This window comes from Athalia rosae, chromosome 6 (assembly GCF_917208135.1).
Source record: "Athalia rosae chromosome 6, iyAthRosa1.1, whole genome shotgun sequence".
Classification (NCBI taxonomy): domain Eukaryota; kingdom Metazoa; phylum Arthropoda; class Insecta; order Hymenoptera; family Athaliidae; genus Athalia; species Athalia rosae.
Genome location: NC_064031.1, coordinates 3,906,588 through 3,932,529, shown reverse-complemented (window position 1 = coordinate 3,932,529; position 25,942 = coordinate 3,906,588). Strand labels below are relative to the sequence as shown.

The window sequence follows — 25,942 nt, the reverse complement described above, 5'->3', positions numbered from 1 at the left end:
CTTAAATCTGGGCGTGTGTACGCGATCGGTTATGAAATATGTTTAAACCGATTTTTAAACGCGATTAACGGTTCGCGAGGGCTACATACAATCGGTCATTATCGATCCGTATGGATTTCATTGATCGAGGCGTCGTATGAAGATATCTTATAATGTCTTTATAAAGATCCCGGTCGAAGTGCCGGATAATTTCACTTTACGGTTACGGAATATTAGCACGATGATTATTACGTACAGTTGGATTTGAGATCGAAAAAATGATCTCGTTGCGCAATAATAATGATCGATCGATCGGTCGGTTTTTGTAAAAAAAAATCGATTAGCGATCATCGTCTGATTGAATAAAAATTACAATTATCTCGCTAAGATTCCCCTGATCGTTGATTTTTTTTTTAATTTCTAGAAAGTAAATTTCTGGCGTTGAAATGAATTCTGACAAAGTTTGTCCGCGAGTCAATTGAAGTCAGGTGAGTTTAATTCAGTATTTAATCTTGCCCATCGGGTTTATCATTATCCCAAAGCTGTTTGCCGATCGTCGATCACTATTTTATTCGGCTTCCCTTTTCGAGCCAATAAATTTCCATTATAGAACGTTTATTGCATATCCTTTCCTACCTGGTTAAAGGCTGTTTCTTACACAGAGTCAACCTGATCGGCCTAGGGAGTAGGTATTTCCAGTCGTTCATCATTGATCAGTCGAAACCAGCTTATACTCCGGAGTATCAACTCCATAGATCATTATGTAACTTTATACCTACAAGATCTCGCGAGTCCCGCGGGTCTCCAGATGGCAAATTTACATTCCGTTGGTCGGCGCACGACGCCTTTTAATTCGGGTCTAGTTCACCCTCGAAGGAAAAATCGCAGTTTCGTCGAATGACAAAAAAAAAGCGACGAAACGATATCGAAGAAGAGAAAGACGGCTGTAGACCCGATTAGTTTCTGACAAATTTCTTTTTTTTTTTGTTTTTCTACTTCTAATTCGTATCGACGTTATATCGCGTCGATTGTCTGCCGGCCGCATTGTTCGCGAAATGTATTATAAAATCGACCTTGTCTTAATTTCGATTCGCGAACAACACGTTTTGTTATACATACGTACGATGAAATTGCTCGCATTAGATCTTCTCGGTGCTAGAAGCAAGGTGGTCCACGACAGCCTGAGTCGTACAATATTTCGACATTCTTCGACCTTCGAAGTGACAGGAGTTGTCATGTTAGAAAGTTCATTTATATTAACTCGTACTTATTTAGAACTGTGCGACGTAGTTAATCGTTAGAAAGACAAAACGCGCGTACACTCCTATGTATGTTACCTACCCATACAATATCGGACGCCTAATAATACAACGATTATCCATGCGACCCGTGCGAGAAGCGGCGGCGTATTTCGTTCATTGAATTCTCTCCTTCTCTCTAATATTATAACGGACAACCATTATTACGGTGAATTTTTACCCGTGGATAAAGACCCGACGCGCGATTATTCGAAACGAACGCCGACGCGTTCCTTGACGAGGTGCGGCGAGACATGTTCATTTCTCGTACCTAGTCAAAGGTATAAACCGAGTCGTCCAGCTTTTCTGCTCCATTATTTCGTATCCCCAAGGCATCGCGATAAAGGCAGCTGTTTTGCCCTCGTCGTCAAGCACACGCGATATCATAAGATACGTCGTATATATCTGTACACTGCATATTCACGTGCAACCGTGTCCGCGAGCCGGTATATCCTTCGAGATGTTGGTTCGCAGGAATATCGGTGTAATCGTTGATCGTCGGTAGCCGATACTCAGGTGACTCCGGGGGATCAACCTGTCGGCCAAAAGGCCCCGGGACAGTTCGATCAGAACTTGGAATCGGAATCGAAAATCGCGCGTTTGATGCTTGAGCAATTCTTAATTCTGTGCAATGATATAAAGGACATAAAATCCGACCTCTTTATGCATGCTCAGATGTTTGAGCAATTCTTAATTCCGTGCATTGATATGAAGGACATAGAAAAAGGACATAAAATCCGACCACTTTATGCATGCTCGGATGTTTGGGCAATTCTTAATTCCGTGCATTGATATGAAGGACATAGAAAAAGGACATAAAATCCGACCACTTTATGCATGCTCGGATGTTTGGGCAATTCTTAATTCCGTGCATTGATATGAAGGACATAGAAAAAGGACATAAAATCCGACCACTTTATGCATGCTCGGATGTTTGGGCAATTCTTAATTCCGTGCATTGATATGAAGGACATAGAAAAAGGACATAAAATCCGACCACTTTATGCATGCTCGGATGTTCGAGCAATCCTTAATTCCGTGCATTGATATAAAGGACATGAAATCCGACCTCTTTATGCATGCTCGGAATCTATTATAGTGTCGGGATTGTTATTACGCGATCGGATCAATGATCGTTATTTTATAATGACATGCGAACGTAGAAAGTGTTACGCGCCTGCAGTGTAATAATTACGAATTAATTACACCTATCCGATTATCTCATTCATCTGATTATTTCACTTACGACAAAGGCCTGATTTTTTTTTTTTTTTTCAATGAATTTGCAGATTCGCCACGCACGTCGATGATTCAATTTCATCCAAAGTTCCGCTGAAAGAATAAGTAATGGATAAACTTCCATATATACTCACAACGATCCCCTCAGTAAATTGTAGGTATAATCGAAGACGCTGGATCTTCCCGGACCGTCGAGGACCAAAGCGCATTCGTCAGCCGATGAGAATGCGTCGATGGGTTCGTACTGTAGAGCGTGACAGTTTCGATCGATTCCAAAAATCGTTATCGTTATTAAAAGGACTGCGGCTAACCGCGTCCCCGATATCACCGATCTGAAATCGAAAGTAGAATCGTCAAGTCCGAAAATAAAGAAAAGGAACTGTTTTGAAAAAATAAAAAAAAACTTGGCAGAGTTAATTTTTATTCGAACTGATCCAAGAGCTAAAAATTTCGACTGTACGAATATGGCGTTGGCGAAATGGATCGTTCGAATTGCGCTGAATTACATATAGATGGGTGGACAAATGGACGAATCACCTTATAAAAGATTAATCGATTTCGTGTCCGGGTTTGTACTCTTAATCTATACGATATATCGAGAGGAGACATTTGAAATGCGATTGTAACACATTCACTTCGTACATGTGTTACCTCACACACGATACACGTACGTTAGTTCACCCCGTGTATATTTGTTCAGATACATATATATATATATGTGCATAAATTTTCACCTTTCTCGCACATAAATATAACCACCTATCACTTTCGCGGAACGAATAAAGGGATAAAATTTAATCGAAGAAAATAACTGGTTAAAATTTATACACGAGCGAGTTTCAAGAGTTTGAAAAAAAATGTTCAATGTATGTAATAACCAACTAAGTAAGCTACCATATTATTTATGTGCAGTTGTCATAAATTCCGATACTATATATATTTCTAATCACAGACGCGACACGTACGTACGTACACGTATTGTCCGTATTCTCGCGTAGTCTGTTAAAGGCCGACTGGTGGTCATATACGAACGTCGCGTGAAATACGCCTTCGAAAAACACACAGAGAAATTGTAAATATGTTTACCTAGTCATTTTGCGTATGTACGTATATTGTATACAAAAGTATCTTACCGATAATCACGAACGTTAAGCTTTACTACGGTCATATTCTAACACGGTAAACAGTGAGCACGTGTCTTACGCGCCCCGTGGGCAGACAGGCGGGCGCTTTAAGTAGATACAAATGTACTCATAATCGGCAACTTTTCATATTATACACGCTACGTTCGTGGATTTTTTTTTTTCAAAATCTTGTACGCGTATACGTTACATATATATATATATATATACACCATTTAAATGGGTTAACGGGTAAAACGTACGACTGTTTCTACGTTTGTTTTATTTATTTGTTTATTTATCCATTTTATTTATTCGATCGGACGAGAAACCGCGAGCGTTTTGATAGATCTATTAATTTTCCACGTATATGGTAATAAACACGGATTACGGATACGCGTTTTCTATAGTATGAGCTTAATTTGGCGATATATCGTGTACACGGTTACGGCAGCGATTATGCTCGTTGGCTAACTAGTTTGCGTTTTGGTAATAACCAATTAAATGGGCCGGTTTCGTACAGTGAAAACTTTCGAACAATAAGATACCCGACCGGATTTTAATGAGGTTCGAAAATACATCGGCGAAAAAGGACCCGCGAAAGGGAGATCATTAAACGATTATGTACCGCTGTACACGTGTGCGCAGATACAGCGTGTGTAAAAATATAGCGAATTCGATGTAAACCAGCCGATCAATTCGCAAAAGTTGACCATAGCGTACGTGGCAATTTTACGATTTTTTTCGTTTTTTTTTTTTTTCTCACCGCCTGACTCTGTTTTTGTACCGCAGTTTTACGGAGAGTAAATTGAGCGGTTGGACGTCCTCCGGAAGGATCCGAATTACACGATGATTGGCCACTTTTTCGCGTTCTTACGGTTTCGGCAGTTGAATTTTAAACCGCTAATCATTCGGCTGCTCTTGTTCTCTCCTACTTTTTCTTTATTGCCCGGTAATCAATAACGATAATTGCCCAATTATGCTGTTTCGAATTTTTTGATTGACAACAGTTTCGTCCGATAAGATCAAAGGAAATAATCAGATTTTCGAATTCATCGAACGCAGTTACGTGTGTGCGGTCTCCGATATTGTAATAGCGATTACGTGAGTGTCGCGACAATTCAAGCGTAATGAACTTATCTCGATAGCGTAAAATATATAGGGTGAAAGTTGAAATATGATATGATAGATTTCTACTCAAACAATGCAGAAATTTTAACCGTTTGAAACGAGAAAATAATTAGAGCAAGTATAATGAATTTGAATAATTACGCTTCTGAAACTCCAGAGAGACCGTTCAAAGACAAAAACTCGCGTTACGTGACGAATAAAAAATAAGAAAATTAAAATTTTCTAGAGTTATTAGGCCCCATTCCGCTGTCCGCGCACAGTAGAATCTATCGTTTATTCAGAGAAAAAGAAGAAATGAAACGGAGTAAAATAATTTGCAGAGCATCGACTATTCCCGATGGTATTATTTTAACTGGAGCGAACGGATTACTCTGCGTATACAAGTAAGTATAGGTATTTCTGCATTATACGTTCAAGTGATGCAATCGTGTAATGACGTCATTATTGCGAAGAAAATCAGCAGATGGTGCACGGAGTTTTCCTCTATCGTTTACATCTGACTTTCCCGCGTTAAAATTTCTGAGGTATTTCAGTCAAATCGCGTCTCGATTTCACAAATAATTCAAAGTTTGAATCGGTGCAACGCAACGGTACGCATACAAAAGTAATATTCACGTTAGCGAAAAAAATCACGTCACCGGAATGGCAAACTTCCATTCTAAGTATATTCAACGTACGTTCGTTTGGTTCTTTTTTTTTTTTGGTTTTTTCTTTTATTATTCCACTCTGCAGTTGCAGTGAAATTTCCTACCGATCGTGAGATGTGCTGTTGAAAGTTTGACGACCCCACTTTTTACCAAATATATTAATACGCGTGTAACAGAATTTTTTTCCAAGCGAACTTTTGAATGTGAAATGTTTGTTTTTTTTTTCTTTTTTTCGTTTCTCGATGCAGCGCGATACGAACCCACAAAAGGATATACCGCACACGTATACTCGTACATTATGCGAGTTTCTTAAAAAAATCTCTACAGTGTTACGTTTCAGCTGAAATACATGCGGTCGCTATAATTCTGCGGAAGACAATTTTCACTTTTGACATTTAATACCGTAAGATGTATTATGTACCTTCATCTTTGCCGGATCAGAAATCTCTTTACACTCTTCAGACACGTATTGTATCTCCCCGTATACCTGGATACACGTTATACCTACTTGCGCGGCGGTTCACGACCGGAACTTGCACTTCGTTTTTTTTCAAAGCATTGAAAGAAGGGAAAGGAGGAGATACGCGAAAAAAGGAACAAACAGCAAACCCGGATGATTATTATCGCTGCGTTAATTGCAATGACGGTAAAAAAAAAGTGCGCGCGAAAGAAAGCGATCTTCCGAATGTCAATCGCACGACGTCTCGTTTTGCCCCCTCGTTCGAATCTCGCCTTCTGAATTCCCTTCGGATATCTACGTTGGTAAGTTTTGACTCGTGTGCGGTATAATCCGGGGCTTTTACAACCGAGAATCGGCCGCGGACGAGTGTAACCGGCCATTGATACAGGATGATCCAAATAAAACGAGATTTATATGTTATACTTTCTCACAGCCGGTTAGATGCTCCTTTCACTTTCCGTGCGAAGATTGCAATATATACACGTGTAACGATCGCTACGTACTATACATAACACGTACACGTATCGCATGTGTATAGATATTCAATCTCGCAATTACATATTATGCATAAATGCACAGAGGGAATACGTAACCGTAAAGTAATACGACGAACTTTTATCAAATCTTGAGATGTTTTTTTTTTGCGAGAGGAAAAATTCGATTAGATTTCTAAGTCATGCAATGTACAGGAAAATATTTATTCTCACCTGCTGATCATTGTACCATTTGCTCTAAAATTTCACAGTACGACGTTGTACGGCCGCAGCGTGTTAGTTACAACGAATAATATCGCGCGTGTGTGTGTGTGTGTGTATATATATAGGGCGTTCGAATGATAGATTATATAATTTTGTATCTATTAGTATAGCAATAGATGGTAATTGTGACTGTGATTGCGACTCCGTCAGCTATACGGAGCTGTATACCACCTGCACAGAACACGCACTGAATGACTAAAAATAATTCTCCCGATTACAAATTACTCTTTGTATATATATATATATATGTTTGTGTCTATATTATATACTGGGGAGTATGTAACTGCGGACAGAGGTAGTCGGTAGTAAGTAAATTTTATCCGACAGCCAGGCTGCTCCGATGGGTTCTACCTTTGCGGCGAGATAATGTTCGACTGTTTGATACCGAGGAGTTTATTCTATCGTTTGGTGGTCAGCATAGTTCTTTAACGGGGACGCCGTCCTTAGAGTCGGGGTGGGATACGCGAAAGCTCCCCCAAAAGTAGGGGGTAAGGTGGGGGGGGGGGAGAAAAATTGAACGTTGGTTCGGCGGTTAAAACAGACACCGGAGGACGACCACCTCCTACTACGTGCGGATCGACTCCGTACACTGCTTTACTTTAGACTCCGTACTCCAGACTCGACTCTCGAGGAGTTTACACTTACTTACAACCTCCTTAATGCTTCTGCTCCGCACAAACCACGAGGAGTTGAATCAACTTTCCTTTCTAAGGACGCACTTCGTTCGCTCGTCTGCCAGGTGCCCTCGATTCACTCGTGTTTCAGTTATTTATTTTTTTTTTTGGTTTTTTTTTTTTTCACTTTTCTTTCTTTTACTCGCCATGCATTTTACACGTCTCGTGTAACCCACGTAGACTTCTTCCCATAACTCTTTCCTCTAAATTTTCTTCTGCCAAAGAAGAGAAAAATTGAAATCGAAATTTTAGGCACATGACAAAAGGCACGTGAAAGTTTGCTGCGCAGATTTTTGGGCTTAGTTGAAGGGGAAATATTGGAAAAATTCGCAGGTAGTTTGTTTGATCTGCATAATTTGCATCACCGTTGTTTTCACTATGCTGCAACCTGATGAGGCGTCAAGAAAAACGAATTTGACGTGGTCATGGAGAAAAAGTGGCGTTAAAACCGCAGAGCATGGTACGTTGACGTTGCGAACGACTGAAAGAGAGAAATTGACGCAGATTACACTTTCAATTAAAAATAGGAGAAAAAAAAAAAGTAGAAACAACAATCGTAGAAATGGGTATAGCGATGAGAAACGGTGTAGTATTGTAAACCATTGTTACGCGAGTATCTTTTTTATTTTTAATTTTTTCTCTTTTCTCACTTTCTTTGTTTTTCGATTCTCTACTGACGTAATTTCGTCATTCGGCGACTGACGCTTCGCTGCAGATCAAGTTGGAAGCTTCCGGTAATTAGAATCCGGTCGGCGTCTAAATTGAAGAACACTTCTATTTTCTCCCATTCTTTCCGATCATCTAGAAATCGCGAAGCGCTAATTTCCCAGTCGATCGGACCGTTGATCTCACACCTGGACACGCATCTCTGCGCTCACGCGTCAAATACCGACTGACCTTTTCCAATGCTTCCGCTGCACCTGATTCGTTTCGGTTATGTAAAAACGCAATAACGCGTCCCTTATTACGCGATCGTTCTCTGTCCACGGGAGAAAACAATCCCCGGTGATAAAAGCGGGTCATTCCACGTGCACCCCGTTGCAGGAAGTAACGAACGCGTGAAAGTTTCTAACCGCCGCGTGATCGGCTATAGGAAAGATCGTAATTATCGTTAAATCGTGAACACTCCAAAGAACATGGACAAATTGTAAACGTTGAATTATGGAACAAGTCGAATTTTTTACATGTTAAAAGAATTGCTAGTAGATTAATTGTAAGAACAAAAATCATCAAATAGAAACATGTTTTCCAATTTGACTTTGTCAACGGAATTCAAATTTTCGTTTTTCCGCTCGCTGCCGCGGGATCGACGGGTAGGGAGGTGAAAAAATTCCGTTTCAAGGGGTCACCGATCCCGCGGTGAAGATCCTTTCGACGCGACGATCATCTTGGAAGATGTCCTTGATCTTGGCTAAAGTTTCTCGGCTATGCTGCGCCGGATGACGATGGTCAACGTGGTGTTCCGAACCTTTCCCAAGCGAATGACAGTCTGTCCCCGATCGGATCCTCCGCGATCCGAAGAGGACCGACATACAACGCTGACCCCGCACGTCCTGCCGTTGGTTTGACGTACCACACCGTCCCTTTCTCAATCCTTCATCCTCACACCGCGGATCCTCGATCTACTTTCCTTTGATACGAGCGAATTGCCGTGTAATTTATACCTGTAACGATCATTCGGTATTTTTCATACGACTCGGGTTCGTTATATCAGACGTTATACATATTATAAATATACATGTCGGGAGTTTCACAAGATGGCGGAAACATAAATTAGCAATGTTAATGTACCTGCAAAGTTGTTATTATTATTAATATCATTATCATTATTATTATACATATACCCATCATTATTTCATTTTTATTTCGTTGTTCTCGTTCATGTCTTGCGGTCTACCGATATCGCCATAAGAAATAAAATGAAACTGGTTTTCTACGTGGGAGTTCAAAGTTGAAAAGCCTGGAAGGCATTGTACGTATGTGTTTACGTATACGTCGGATTAATTACCATCAGCTGTAGGGCGATGCATGCCCAGGGGTCATTCAATCTTCGTAAAGTAACCACCGGATGACATTTGTATAATACACGCGGTATGCGAGTTATACGATTTAGCGTGATGTGTGTATTATATGTTATATAATTTTATCTAATTAAAATCTTATAGAGAAAACCGCAGTAAAACAAGATACGCATGTATCTTGAGATGCGAACGTATTCATCTTTTGAAAAAATTTCGTTAGCGAAGCGGCAAAATGAAAAAAAAAAAAAAGTTGCAAAAATTTGCACAAGATTATATATTTCGGGGATGTTCGAGAAAAGAGATACATCGATTCGCGTTTCGGTGCTTTTTTCAACGTTGAACTTGAATGGTTTTTCGAACGGTTTTCCATTCGATTCAAAGTAAAATTGTACGACGCTCGTTACAATCGTCCCCATTCATATATCCACGTGTGTGCATATATTATTATAAATAATTTTTCTTTTTTTCATTACGCAATCGATGTTAACTGCGGTGAGGTAGGATCGTCCCGTCGTACGATGAGTTTCTACATCAGTTTTCAACGTGGTAACGTAGCCATATTTAAATACGTGGATAATATAATGAGATATAGAATAATCCACGTGACTCTGTACCGTATCACGTGATGTGTTACACAGATATATAGGTACATTAATAGAATATTATATTATATTTCTCATGGCTCTATATATTAGCGATATGTGTTAAACATTTATATACACGTAGCGATATTATGAGAAGGTTCATGTGTGAGAGCCTAGATCCCTCGTACCCTCCCTTTCATTGTGTTTCATAACCGAGTTAAAGCTCGATGCCCATTTATCGCTACTCCCGAGCATCGCGTGGTAATATATATATTACAAACATGCCTATATACACGCATACGATATATACGAGCATGTAGATTTCAGAATCTAATTTTCTTTTCATATCTCAAGCGAGTAACGTACGTACCCATGTAACATAATGAAAGCGTTTGATGACTCAATGGCCTAGAGAGTCTCGAGCGTTGATACGTTGCACCATATCAAATACGAATACCTATATCCTTAAAAACGTAGTCTCATTGATTTTCAACCGAATCTGTTTATCGTTCTTTTCTCCGCGGTTTTATAATCATTCAAAACGACCCTGCCGCACCAATTTTTGCCCAGACGCTAACGTCACATGCAGCAGACGCTCGTTGCAACTTTGATTGTTTTTTTCGACTTTATTTTTTTGCAAAACATCCGGCTGCCATGTTATAGATTTATTTATTTATTAGCCTATCATTGTAACACAGTCAAGGATAAATCAATAAATACGCGAGGGTAATTGAGCTCTTTCGAATTCTGGTAAGGATCTGACCCCGAAAATTTGATTCTTTTTAGATTTTTTTTGCAACGACGCCGTATCTTTGATTTGTTTCTTGTTTTTTTTTTTTCTCTCTCGTTTCTCTCGGTCTTTTCTCAATACCGCGCGATATCGTAACGTATCACATCTACGATCCTCTACACATCGTCCACGCTCAGATATATATATATATATTCGTGCTACACGCATTACATTTAATGTATGGATTCGGAGCAAAGACACGTCGACCCGACGCCATAAACAATATTACACTCATTATTGCCTGGCCAGGACTTATCATTCGGTATTAACGGGTGTGAGACCGGTAATTACGTCACACTCCGTTCTGTCATACTTCGAATCTTTTTCTTTTTTTTTTTTTTGGCTCTCATCTGATTCTTCTCATCTCCGTAGTCAAGTTTTGCGAAAAACAAAAAAAATTGAATTATATAATCTAGATTAGAAACGATAAAACTATCGAATTTCCTGCGATACATAATACAGCTGGTAGAAAAAAAAAAAAATATTCACGTACCGCTGCACAGATTTTCGCACCGGACGATGATGATGATGATGATGATGATGATGATAACGATGATTGGTCTTTTTTTCTCCAGTTTGCGATCTCGCCGACGTTATTTCGATACTTTCGAACGTTACGTTTCTATTCTATGCCGTTTTTTTTTTCTCCCTCTCTCTCTCTCTCTCTCTCTCTCTACTTTTTTTTTCTAATTGAATCTACTGTATTTATAAGTGTTCCCGTTTCTTTTTCATTCATGCGATACAGTACGGTACGTACGTGATATTTATGCCAACTAGAGATCTTATCGGCATCTGGTACTAATGGCTAACTCTACGTGTATCCGGTGGTTTTGTTCGAATTGATCCGCGATAGAAGACGAAGAAAATGAAATGAACAAAAAATAAGATAAACGAAGAAAAAAAAAAAAAAAAAAAAGGTGATAAAAATTGGCGGAGGAAAAAAACAAACAAATTGGCAAGTTGAAATTTGAAGAAATTCATATATGAATTGTGCAAGAACGCTTGGAGGCAAAGTTATTTCACCATTGCAGCATGAACGGCGCACCGTGAGGTTGTGAAGCAAAAATAGTCAACACCGTTACGTATAGATGCCAATTTGTGCTTCAGTTTTTCAATTGAAAACCTTTTAGACGATATTTACGAGGCACCATGCGGCTCGCCTCGATTGCCTCGTACTAGAAATGTATACCTATACGGCTGCTAAATAGATCTCAACTTCGGTACACCGTACAATCTGAAATCAGCCGGTATACTTGGCGATAATTTTACATAGGTAGTGACTCAGGAGCGAGAAATTAGGACGAGCGTTTTATCCTTGCGGGGAGGTCCGCGGGTTTCTCGAGTTGCACAAGTTACGAGGTGAGCAGGCAAGGGAAGAAGAAAAGTTCGAAAGAAATTTGGTGCTTCGATAAGCGGTAGCAGACGAGGGATAATTTTCTACGTAGATCACGTGCAATTTTGGTGAAAAAATTTTGCACAATTTTTAATTCGTGCGCCCGTAAAATTCGGCGATATAAGTAAATGGAAAGCCGGAGGTGCAGCTCCGACGAGGACGAGGCGAAGAAAAAATAAACCAAGAAAAAAAAAAATGTCGATGAAAAAAATGTATTAAAAAATTGGGTTGCATTCGGGAGTGTATCGGAGCTTATGCGTGCGGGGCGGTGCCGGATATATTTGCGGAGGATATACGTGTATACTTGTATTGTGCAAAACAGGTTCAGCGAGAGTGGCGGTCAAATTACGGGCATTCTGTGTCGGCCGCGTCGAACAAGATTCGCCGAATCCGGTCTGCAGCAACTGCAACTTATCGTTGTAATACCCCTCCCCCCCCCCCCCCCCCCTACCTTCGATTCGTCGATGTATTCGCATTGCCCAGAACGGCATCTGCAACAGGGAGAGGCTGATGCAGAATCTCGTATGAAAGTATTTCGCGGTGCACGCACGAATTTTTAAGATACTTCGATCCGTAGCGTTGTACCGGTATTACTCGCCATCTTAGCGATATCCTGTAACCTCCGTCCGATCGGTTGAAAAAGTGGCCTACCTATAAGGTGATATGACTTAACTTCACCCTGCATGAGATCGTTTTACAACGGCATTCCATCGTCGACTGGTCCAGCCTCTGACCCTCGCAATTTTATCCGTTCGTTCGTTCGGTATTTTATTTTTCGAGTCAGAAGTGAAGGTGAGGACTCGATTCGTCCGAGCCCCTGATAAGCCAGGTGAATTTGTCGAAATTTCTGTGGGGCTTATTCTCCTCTATTTTTCTTCAATTATTTTCGCACAGTTGCCATTCTGAAAGAATTTCAACGAGATTAATTATCCGAAAATTCCGCGTTGAAGAAAAAAAAAGAAAATAGTTGCAGGGGTTCGAGTGAAGTTTTTTTTTTTTTGTTCAAATATTTATGAGACGCACAATCGATATGTGAAAATAATCGGCGGATCGGAAAGCGTAGGAACGAAAATTGCCACCGATACATTATGACGGCGGTCGCTTTTAATTTTCATTTATTATCGTTACAATAATTATCAATGATCAAAGGTGCTTTCGTTGCACCGACGCCCCGACGCTCGAGGCAATTTTAAGTATCCGCCAATTTAGGTATAGCGCGCAGAGACACTACTCGTTGCGAATCGAGGATAGTTGCCGATTTTGGAATTCGTTTGTTCGGATGCATCGACGACGCGAAGGAGAACCTTCGTACGAAAGCTGCTGTTGTAAAAACGCACCAAATATCCATGGATCGAAAAAGGTGTACGGATTATTTCGAAATTACGTAATTCAAGCTCGCTAGATTGATTTTTCGATACGTATACCAATGTATCGGATCGATCGGTTCCTGCGGGCTATAACGTAATAATGATATTATAATAATAATGAGATGTCGGTATATACATAATAATTGTTACGCTGTGTACCGATAAATATTATACCCATAAGACTCCGTTGTGCGCTTTTATTTTTACAACGTCCGCCTACAACCGCCTCGCGTTACAGAACAATGATAATCGCTTCGAATCAATCTTGTATAATAATATAATTATTATATATCATTTAGTGAGGTATAAAGAGCACCTGCTGTGACGGTAGTACAGTTATAATAAAATACGGATTTCTATCTTCCGCTCCGCATCGACTTTTTTGCCCTCAGACGCAACGAGGGTCATCTCATCGGATCTTTGCGATAGGTGAAAGGCGCGAAAGACCGAAGATTAGGGGATGTGAAGAATGATCGAGTCAAGTTTTTTTTTTCCTCAGACGTGACAATATCGGATCGTTCAGCAGCCCCGCGTGGGATTGAACGCCTCTTTTGATGTTACTCACTACTTTAGAAACGAAAAATCGAACGGTAACTCGATCGAGATTCTCTTTCGTTTATCTATCCGCTGTCCGGTAGTTTTCGAATATTTTCGAATAGATTTCTCGAGTCAACGACCCCTTCCGATAAATTTCACGGAGTGCGAATACCTGGCAGATATATATTTCCCATTACTATTATCGCAGGACTAACAAAAATGGACGAATTACTCGACGAGAAATTTTTCGTTTTCTTTTTAAACCGAGCGAGCCGGTAATTTCGTCGAGAAATCGACGCGAGGCAGGAGCACAATGAGAGAATCTTTCGACAGACCGGTCACCGACGTTTTGGTGACTTTTTTCTTTTCTTTTTTTTTTTTTTACTCGCTCTTTTAAACACTTCCTGGTAACGGGATTTTCAACCGGAAATACTTTGATGAAGAAAAAGGGAATAAAAGAAGACGTGGAAAATAGGAGTAGCTAGAAAATGAATTCATTTTAGTTTAATTCGTTCATCAATTCGTTCGGTGGAATTTCGACCACCCACTCGGTGCTACGTGCCACGCTCTGGTCCCCCTAAGATCGTTGCGCAATTATTTGCCTCGTTACCCCCGGCGCTCTCGTAAAACCGTACACGCGTGTACGCGAGACAAATCGATGTTCAAACTCGAGCGGTTTGGAAAGAAAAAAAAAAAAAAGCTAACTTTCCTCCGGATAGAAATATCGCTACAACATCGCAACGATCTCAAAACGTCAAGTTCACGAGTCACGATGACTGCGGCAATTGCATTGCCTCGTTCGAACGGTATACGTAATAGGTTGCGTGCCTTTGCGACGGACACAATACATTTGATTAAAATAATTTTACCCATAGGGATATTGAAATTTTAACTTTGCGGTTCATACAGGGATACACAAATTGGGAAATTGTGTTTTCAACGGACCTTCGCTTCTGGAGATCTCAAGAGCAGCTTTCAAGCATATCCGAATCCTTGGTCATTGGTGCCCGTTGTTAGGTAGGCAGAGGTCGCGCTGTCGACGAATAAAAAGAGAAAAAATAAAAAAATAAAAACTGATAATGCGTCGAACCAATAATCGCGAGTATGAATACCTACTCCGGCACGATTATACGTTCCACTCGTATCCTACGTGGACGCGTTACAACTTTTTGACGTCTGACATTGACCAGCCCACAGAGCCTGCTACTGTAATTCAGTGAAAGGTGCACCCGTCTGGTCCGGCTGTACGAATCGTGATCTGCAGCTTTTTGTACAACGGATTTTCGATTCCAACTCCAATTTTCGGCTTATCCGATGCACCGCTACGTTCGATTTTGTTTCTTCGAAATTTTTCGTTCGCTACTCGACTCTTCCTCCTCCCAAGGAGTGAGTCCTCTGATCTCGGATCCTCAAATTGACGATATTTTCCCCTCGTCATTCACTCGGCGTGCGAAGCTGTTGGTCACGAATTGGTTTTTCGGCGACGAACGAACCAGATGTGCAATACTCGAATGCGGTTAAATACATAACACGATAATTATCTATGCATACGAGACATCGGTCTCGAAGAATATTATACGATAAGTGCGGGATTGTTGCAGCGTTGATGGGACTCACGTGAGTCTGAACGGCGAAAGGCATCGCGGCAGTAAAACGCGACCGCGACAGATAGAAACCATCTCTAGGCATCATGCGATTATCTAGGTCAGCACGACTCACTTTTTTTTCTCAAGACTAGAAAAATTATATGCATTATATGCATACCTACGTGTATCGACGGTATACGGATACCTATATAAGTAGCAGAATAAGAGCGATGTCGCGTATACCTATAGCGAGAAATACATGCAAACATCGTTAACGTCGAACTCTCGTAATCCAGCGACTAGAAATCGAGATCGATTCCGCGAGCTAGGGCAGAAAGGAAACAAAAGATTTTTCCTTAAACTTCGACTGCGAATTTCCGTTAAATTCACAAAGTGAATTCGACTCGAATCTCAAGTTGATAAAAAAGGAAAAAATGAGGCGATGAGGTATACGCGTCGCTTTAAAAAAAACCCGTTCGACTTTACCGCGCGGTTTGATTTGATTAATGAGTTTCTCACAAGGAAGTAACTCCCGTAATTTTTCATTTTTCGTGCGATAGATTTACCTGTAAAGTAATTGTTTTTTGTAATTGAATATCTATCACCGTTCATAACCGTTCGCCCGCAGCTGGATATTTCCCAACGAATCGCAATAGCAATTAATACCTTGTAACCCACCGGACTTGAACATACCTCCGTGAGATTCTCAGGACGCAACTCTTTTTTTTTCTCTTTTTTTAGTTTTTCAAATTCGAGATTATGAACAAGGATGGTGGCGATCCACGTTTTGTTGGACCGATCCTGATCCTTAGGGATCGTATGAGGCAATAAAAGCGCTCACGTTTCTGAATTAGAAACATAAACTTTCGCTCGTTCACACGCGTGATCTCCGGAGAATTTTACTCGCCGCAGTTTATGCCTCGCGGAATCCGATGCGTTAATAGTATAATCCACACCATGCACCGCATAATACGGCAAGAAAATTGTTCCGCACTCTGAATTTTCTAGCAATCTCGAAATCGAGTCGAAATAAATCCAATGCAAACTTCGATCGATCGTTTTCTCAGATATTTGTGCCCAGCGAACACAAAACTTGGATCGAAATGGACAGTGCTGTCTGACGGAAAATGTGTTGGCGCAATTTTGCAAGTTTCTTTGCGTCATTTTCTCACAATTTTTTGGCCACTATTCGTTCGCGCAATTTGTTCATCTATCCGAACGTTCGCATACGGATTACAGAAGAAAATTAGCATATTTGAAACGGGAGGCCGCGGTCGATCCAATTGTAAGAAATTCTACTTCCTGATAAGTAGAGGGTACCAGTGTACGTTACTTTCGCGAGTGGGGGGCGCAGAGGGGGGTTGGAGGTTGTAGAAAATAGGCGAGTACCGATATAATTGAGAGTCGTCGCGTATCCGTTCCGAATGTCCGCAGACGCCGAGAGTGAAATTACTGGTTTTCGTATTAACGCCCCAAGCCGATCTACCTGTCGAGATAAGATCAAGGATAATAAGTGTACACACAATACCGTCGGACGGACAATTTTCCCACGTATCGCACGATTCTTGTCGAATAAATTTCACTCGAATCGCGAAACTGTAAATGCGATGCAAAAATTATCCTCGCTAGTTTCATCAATGAAATGGCGAACGAGTCGAATCGATACGAGGCAAGTCCATTCACGTGCACGCTCCGGTACACCGAAGGTACTTTGAGACGACGATCCTTTCGAGATCGATACGCCGATACATGATATTTTGGTATTTCGTGTTTAAACGTTATTACCGCGCGCCGTAAAATATACCAAGGAAACGTGCGACCGGTATCTGCAATACGTAAGCCAGGTGTGTTACGAGTCCCGGTATTGAATTGCCGCAGCGGTAATAATTTTCGATTTATTTTTTTTTTCCCCCCCGCACGTGAAAGCGAAGCAAAGGTTTCGATTTTTTTGCAACTTCGTAAAGACGATTGCTACAGATCGTCCCTCGATTATTTGCGCTCGACTAACCAGCGAAGGTCATCATTATAAAATATAAATTGTAGCATTCCGTTGTACCACCACCCAGACCTCTCCACTCGACGCGATCTCTGTCCTATTTCCAGATATCAGAATGAATAATTAGGTGAAGCAAAAAAAAAAAAAAAAAAACAGTTAATAATTACCGGTGAAAGGCAAGGCTGAATACATTGTCATCGAGGAAGACGATCGAGATCTCGTTCTCTCTCGCTTCGTCGCGAAAAATTGCCTCCCCCGTATTATCTGGAGTAAGTTGAAACTTTTCAGAAGGTCGAAACATCGAAGACTCGATTCTGGTAATTCCGTACAAATGGAATCACGCTCTGTACAGCGCTGTGGAAAGACGGGGAAAAAAAAGCTCGCGATTTCTTTCATCCTCGTGCCGGATCACAACCTCCGCTATCCGACTGGGGTCACAACCGGGATGAAAGGTACAAGAAACGAATTAATTCCGCGACGTTGTGTTATAATTCCGTAGCGATTATTTGCTATCGGTTTAATCGGGGCTCTCGCCGATCGGGAGCGTGACTCGGTTGCGGCATTGGACCAGTTCCTTGTTCCGGAATCTCGTCCTATTATGCCTCCGTTAACTTAACTGTAAATAAAAACCGAGAGTTTTTCAGTATCGTGGGCGTACAGAAAAGCCGTTCAACAAACGGAGGTGATTGTTGGCCGTTGGAGAAACGGCAATAGCAAAAGCAACGGCAACCGGTCCGGTATGTTCGCGTAGCTGGGCAACGCGCTATCGTTTATGACATTCGTCAAAACATGTTAGCCTGCAGAAAAGCGACTCGGTATTCGTACACCTCGGCGTACACCGCTCTCCTCTATTTTCTCTTCTCTATCGTAAAAGCGAGCGAACCCCCGCCCGGTGGGTGTATTTGTGATATACCTACGTATACGTATACGTATACATATATACGTACGAAACTCGAAAGAGCGATCGTTGTGCGGAGTTACACCTACTACATCGAACAAACCACCGCGCGCTGTTGCGTATTCTGACCCAGTTTTACGTCCGAATAGTAGCGAGTAGTAGGTACGTTGCTTCTCTCCGATTGGTTTGTCTCGCATGTGTAGGTAGAGTTTGTTCGTCGAACCGTCGGCTTGTTCGATCCTTAAAAATTGTTCAGAAAATTATCGGGCGGCGGATCAACGATCTACGTGAGACTCTCTTAGCCCGTCGCCTCGTCGACGACGCACCGTGTGCGCCGGTAGCGGGGCCCTAGCCCAGCCTTCGGCTAAAAAATCCTTGCTCAATTCCGAGCAATTATCCGCGTATGATCTCCTCGTCCGATCGCACCTCGCGTGCGTCCGCGTCGTTCGTAATTAACGCGCGCCGTGGGTCGAAAGTCGAAAAATCGGAGCACCGGTCGACAAAAAAAAAAAAAAAAGAACAGGTTTTTTTTTTTCTTTTTTTTTTTTGGTCGGCGGACGCCGCGAGAGCGTTAAGGGAAGAAATCGTTGCGACGATCCTTGGGTGGTAAGTCGATCCGAATATAGATCACGTGTATATGAGAATGTTACTTCGGATTGACGCAATTCCGTTTTGGACGTAGGAAACTATATGTGAGTTTTATCGGCGGGCTGATGAAATTTAATTTATGAATTTCTGTCTTCGGTTTTACGCTGTCAAAAATCGACCGGATAGATAAATGAACGATGAGGAATCGTTTTGTGTGGCGAAATTGCACAATAAATTATTACGATCCCCCGTTTATACAATGTGCAAATATGAGAAAAAAAATTTCGCAATTACGAATCTGGAACGGGGAAAAAAAAACCGATCGAAATTCCGATCGTTTGAATTTCAATTTCTCGTTATCCGGTTAATTTTATTTACATTGTAGAAAAAAAAAAAATGATCGATTTGATCGTTACGAAAAAAAAAAACAAAAAAGGTGGAGAAAAGTTTTACGCGAACTTAATGCGGGTATATTTTACACCGCGTTTTAAAGCGGAGGTCGGCTGTAATTGCTGTATACGGTCGTGTGAGATAAAATGGATTGTAGCGTAGATTTTATTACAACGCGATACGTAGGTAACAACTTATTCGAACAACGCCCAGGTAACTTGTTCCGCCGCGACGATAGAGTTATAATTTCTTTTTCCGAGCAGGTTTTGATTTACGTATTTCGAATTCGAACGTCTCGTGTGTGATGCAAAAATCAAGGTCCGGCCGTTCGAATTCTCTTTGGGGCTGAGCGCGTGACGGTGAGTTGCGTAAATCGATCGATTTTGAAGAAACGAATGACGTTGAAACCGTAAAGTATCTAACTGTATGGTTCTCGAACGTCACCCCGAATTCCATTGAATCGGGGGCGAGGATTTTAACACCGTCAAATCAAATTTCGGGACACCCGAATTTATCGCTCCGACTTAGAACTCGAGCGATTGTGAGCGCTAACGAAATCTTTCTCCTCAACGACCGAAAAACAAAAAAAAAAAAAATTAAAAAATCAAACTCGTACCGTAGCACCGTTGTGTTTTTTACACTTACAGTCGTCTCCTTTTAAAGGCAACAAATTCCAATAATTGAACTTGTATTAGAACAAGATGGAAAGTAGTATATCAGCCTGCAGGGTGTTGATATTCAAGTAATCGTCGACTTAGAAAAAAAAGGAATAAAATTCGAAGTGAATTGTGCGATCGACTCACGTCGCGGTATGAAATATATAGATATATTGACAGTTATCGATTTTCCGCAACTTTCCAAAAATGAAAAACGCTATCGAACTGATCTGATGTTGGATTTTGAAAAATTGAACAAAAAAACGTTTCGAATCATTCGCTCGATTTTCCAACAAATCGATCGTCGCGGACACGTTGCAGAAATTCATTTTGCCGTCAATTGCGAGATTGCAAATTCAACCAAATTTCGTGTTACCCAAAGAGTAAGTCCGAATAACGCGACCATTTTGCCCGGCCGCAATCTGGATGGAAAGTTCGTCTCGAGTCTGTGCGAGGTGGCGGTATGAGACAGTCCGCGATACTCGCCAAGGTGGAATTCCGAATCGACTTTGCCTTCGTTCAAACTTGTAAATTTCGTTTATCAAAAAATGATCTATCGCTTTTACAAATAAAATAAAATACCGTAATCTACACGATGAATATCCCAATTAGGCATCACATCTTGCAGAAAAAGGAGCTTTTTTTCTACCCCAAGAAAAAACGCGAACTTCAACATCCTCCGTGTGGAATGCAACCGATCTTACAGCGATGCAGAGGGTGTAGTATCCGTGTTTTAAATTCTAGATCATCGTGCGACGCAGATTTATATTCAAAACGATATATTTTCAAAAACCAATTAAGACCGGAATTTTATTGTAAAACGATCTATCGAAACCGATTTTTTTCCAAATAGGAAAAAACGAAATTTCATTCGTTGTTTATGCCATGAAAAAAAAAGATAATCCATAACCGGATCGCTGTCGGATACTCAAAAATCTATGTCACGAGTGAAATCGATCTGTAATCATGATGATAAAAAAGCACATTCCGTATATATTCGAAGGGCGTAGGTGTTTCGGGGTCTTGGATATCGAGTTGTACCTTTGACCTTTGACGCAAGTCTGCCCTGTTGTCCGAAGCTCATCCTCGTCGCGGTCTCGGGTAGCGGGGTCGTTCGCTACCGAACTCGCGCACCACGTTATGTGGCAACTGGCGGCAGACTTTGTTTGCTGGTCGATACCACTAAGATTTCGGGCAGCCCGAACGGTAGTCCGCCTCTGTTTTCCGATTCGGCCATTTATCTTTGACGTTGTCTTTGTTTTTCGGCTTGTTTATACCTTTTTTTTGCTCAGAGTTTCCGTTTCCTCTTCCGACATTCGACGTTCCGTACGGTTGTGTGCGTCTCTCTCTCCTCTGGTCCAGATTTACTATTTCTGTTTTCCCACATTCACTTTTACTTCTTTTTCATACATTTTCATACATTACGTACACATCTTCCTCTCTCTTCCCTTAGGAGCGCTTTTGCGCTTTTTCTTTCTTTTGGTTCGTTCAAAAAAAAAAAAGAGCGCATATAATACGAAAAAGCGTACGTATAGTTCTGGGGTTGGTTGTTTTGCTGGTTCTTTTGTACAATATCGTTGAATAATGATTATAGATTCTAAAAGGGCGGGGGGGGGGGGGGGGGGGGGGGGGTGAACGTGGAATTCCGAGGGAGTTCTGGTATATATAGGAGCTTTTAGATTCTCTGCAGAATCGTTTCCTCGAACTTTTCGAGGCAGCTTCTGCGTGGGACAGAGATGAACGGAGAAAAATAGAAGAAGAGAAAAAGAGAGAGAGCGAGAGCGCGGAGTCGAGGGCTGATAGTGGCGTGGGGTGCATATCGAGAGGACAAACGGGGGGTTGGAGAAAGAGCGCGAGGAAGGGGGGGGCGGGGGGAGGAGGAGGATGGGAGTAAAACGCCGCGTTACAGGCGTCTATACCTACCGAAAGAGAAGGTATATGATGTGTACATACGTATACATATATATCTATATGTATATATATATATATATATACACACGACATGAGAGGGCGAAGGGGAAACGATGAAGGGAATAAGAGAGAAAAAAGGGGATGGAAAGAGACGGTTAGAGAAACCGAGAGAGGAGACTCGGATATGAGGGTGTCGCGCCAGCCGGTCACGCCAAGGTTTCCATGGCAACGGGAGGCGATAAATCAACCCGCAACTTCCCCCGAGTACCGCCAGATAAAACCACATACGTATGTACACCTCTCTATGTGTATAAATACACCCACCCTCCCACCCTCCCTCCCTCCCCCCCTCTCCCCCTATACACCCACCGACCGACCCACGCACCAACATCCCTACAAAAACCATCCAGGATACACACGTACAACGTCTACGTATCTGTATACCTATGTATCGCTTATGTACAAGATTGTACATAACTAGGTGTTTGTGCTGCGAGAGCGCGGGCGCGAGCGCCAGTCCGCGATTTCGTCTATGTATCTATAAGGCATCCGTACATAAAACATCACATAGGTACAGAGGCAAATAGATGCCTGTATGTGCACACGTAGGTGTACCCCGTGTATACGGAACCCTACGTGTGAATCCGTAGTTTTTTTTTTTTTTTACTCTCATCTTTTTATTTTTCTTTTTCTTTTTTTTTCTTTTATTTTTCCTTTTTCCGTGTTATGTCGCGTGCGAGATTGGGATTGGGATTGGAATTGTGAGAACCCGTATGTAAAAGTGGATATATCCTTTTTCCACCCATACAAGGGTAGTTACTTCTTTCGACCTTTAACCCGGAAAATTTCACGCTAACTGAATTTTCTTTTTTTCTTTTTTTCTCCTTTTTTCTTATTCGCGGGATTGAATTAGTTCGTTCAGGAATCCGAGAAAAAAAAAAGAAAAAAAAAATACAGTTTCACCTGCTCGCGATTTGAATTTCAAATTTTTGCGCCGTTTGATTAAATATTTACCGTCCCCTGCAAATTTTTTCATTTTTTTCATCATCATTTTTTTATTCGCTTTTTTCGGAAGCTCTTCAAATTTTCCGCAAGCTCGAATTAATGACGTGATTTTCGATGGTGAACGGATAGAACAGATAACGAAAACGTACTCGTCATTGTCGACGTGTGTAACACAGCGGGGGTGGCAGAGCCGAATTAATCCCACGTCGGTAGCTCGACCGATTATTACGAAGACGCAATAAAAAAATCAACAGACAGCCGATAAAACGGTGAAAATTCATTAAAAAGCTTTCTACCGACGTCACGAAGCGTCGTCGTTCCTCGTGACGCGGGTATTCAAACCCCGTGACGTAAGCAGACGTCAGATGTAAGCACGGCGTGGGACTAAATACGTAGGTGTTGTACTACGAACGCACACACAGAGAGGATAGGTGTATGAAACATGCCTTCGTTTCTCACTGTGTAAATTTTCATTAAAATAATTCTCGTGTTAATAACAGTTTTAATAATGACGTTCATTCATTTCCGAGCTTTTCTTTCCTTTTTCTTTCTATTCGTTCGCGAAGAATCCCAGAGGCGTTTTACTCATATTTTTATCACGAATGGCATCGCACATCGAACGCGTACGAGTGTATAATAGAAGTGAGTGCGATTATTAGCATCGACACCTGTTGCATATTTAATTGCCACCGTCGTACAGGTATAACGCGTATAGATACATACGTGGTAGGTAGATAGGTAGGTACGTACGTACGTGATGAGCGCGGTTATAAAATTGAGATAAAAATTGTTCGATATCGCAATGATACGTTGTGCGAAAGAAATATTAATTAATTAATACCTCAGAGTCATTGTATTTTGTACGCGGCGTGAAAATCGCCGTAAATTTTAAATCGCGCGACGTCATCAACGTACGTACAGCAGCGGATATAACGTCTCGTCGCGATACATGAAAATTTGTACGTTAATTTTCCACCCGATAGAAAGAAAATGCAAAATCGAAATTCGTCGAATAGATCGCAAATTTCGTCCAGTCGAAACCTCGAAGACGGGGGTCGAAGAGTAATTAGGATTTTGACTAACAATGAAATGAAATAAAAAATTATCGCCCCTCAAAAAGAGCCCGGTAACGATCAAGGACGATGAATTATCCTCGGTGGACGACGTACGTACACATCGCACACACACCTACCCCACTAAAATTGTTCGTATAACTCGCGCGCACACCCCCATAGAAAGCCCGAAGTTGGCCCGAAGCTTTCGTAAACTTCGCACGTATTCACCCCCCCCCCCCCCCTGTACCGATCGAAGTGAAAACGTAACGAACTTTATGCCCGCCACGGCGCAGCTTACAAAAAGCTCCGTTTACGCTCTACGTTGTACCGCAGATCAGGCGTCCCCGAATATACCCGCGTATGAGAAATACAGGTGGAGTTTGGATGTCGTGAAAAGAAGATATGAGAATACAAAAATAACGTCAGCTAACGATTATCGCGTGCCCAATTAATTGGGGAACGGAGTCCTCCGGAGTTGTGAATTTGCGGTATCGGCAACAATTGATTACGTGATAATCATTGTTACGTTATACATCGACCTGCGACTATACGGATGAATGAAATTCGATTAGCTACGTAGATATATGTAGTAAAACATGGAGAGTTGAATAGCGCCGATTTTATCGACGAAAGTGAATACCTACTCGCTCGTGCGGTCTTTCTACGTTGGCTCTTCATCTACAGGTTCAAAGTGGATGCGGACGGATAAAATGATAATCTCCGAGCAGTTGGTTCGTATTGATCTGGCCGACTGGTGTTACTGTGTGGCGTAGCGGCGTGCTATGTATACAGTCACCTATGTACACGGTGGTGTACACGTACATGTCTCTATATTCCGCATATAGGCTTGGCACGAGCGAGGGATGAAGAGACGGAGAGAGAAACAATGAGAAGGAAATAACAAATCGGAAAGAAGTAAAAGCGACGGGGAAAGGAATGGAAAAAGGAATATACGGAAAACCATCGAGAAGAGAGATCGAGGACCCCAAAACCGTCTATATATACACGTCTGTGTTAAATACGTGCACACGAACATTTCCTGTACATCTAATAATCAGGGTGACGACTGTTTCGTGTAAAAAGAATCAACAGTTTCGATGAAATTTCTAGTTTCCGTCCAAGTTTTCGTGACATTCGTCGATTTCGCGATATTCGGAAAATTCCAAGTTCGCGCCTACGATACAATTCGACCCCCCGCAGGTCGCCCCTCGTCTCCTCTCGCAGATTCTCAACGCACAAGAATACGTACATACATACCCATGTGAAAGTCACACGAGATGAAGTTAGGGAGCGGCGAGATATCGTCGAGAGGGTTCTCTCGCATAGGGGTGGTAATAGTGAGGTGAGTACGAAGTCGGGTTAGAATCGGACGTGCCGATCCTAACTGTACACCTATACGCATTGGTATGTAGTCGCGGGCACATATGTACCTCAGAACGTGGAGGGATGGGAAAGGAAGTTCGCGACACTCCGGACCCGATCACGCTGAGTAGGATCGAACCTTTTGTTTAAGAAGAGGCCCCGGGATGGGAATGAGAATGGGAATGGGAATGGGATTGCGGGAATGGGTTAACGGGGATGATTTCCCGAACGAAAATTAATTTCATTAAACCAGAAACCCCGCACGGGTGTTTACCTTGACCGTTAAACTCCTTCGTGTGCGAATACGTGTTACACACCTCCGCACGACGCGTGCATACGAGAGAGAAGGTGTACGTTGGTGAACGAGGCCGCGACGTCGGACAAAGCGCGGGCGCATGAGGCGAATAGGTCGTACCTTATACCGAGATATAGATAAAGAAAAGAGATTTTCTCGGCGACGAGGAGCGGGCGAGGTGAGACCAAAAAAAGAAACAAA

General features: G+C 41.8%; 1 protein-coding gene across 2 annotated transcripts in view; it reads right to left on the bottom strand.

The window, feature by feature from the left end:
* LOC105683864 (peroxidase) overlaps positions 1-25,942 on the bottom strand; it is a 46,342-nt gene that overhangs the window by 8,392 nt on the left and 12,008 nt on the right. The window contains exons 1-2 of one of the 2 annotated variants that reach the window (XM_048656951.1): positions 6,583-7,036; positions 2,651-2,848 (exon numbers count right to left, since the gene is read on the bottom strand). In XM_048656951.1, the coding sequence (XP_048512908.1) occupies positions 2,651-2,848; positions 6,583-6,593 (209 nt within the window). In that variant the 5' untranslated portion in view covers positions 6,594-7,036. Of the gene's footprint in view, positions 1-2,650; positions 2,849-6,582; positions 7,037-25,942 lie in introns of those variants that run through there. The other variant, XM_048656950.1, reaches the window with a different exon arrangement.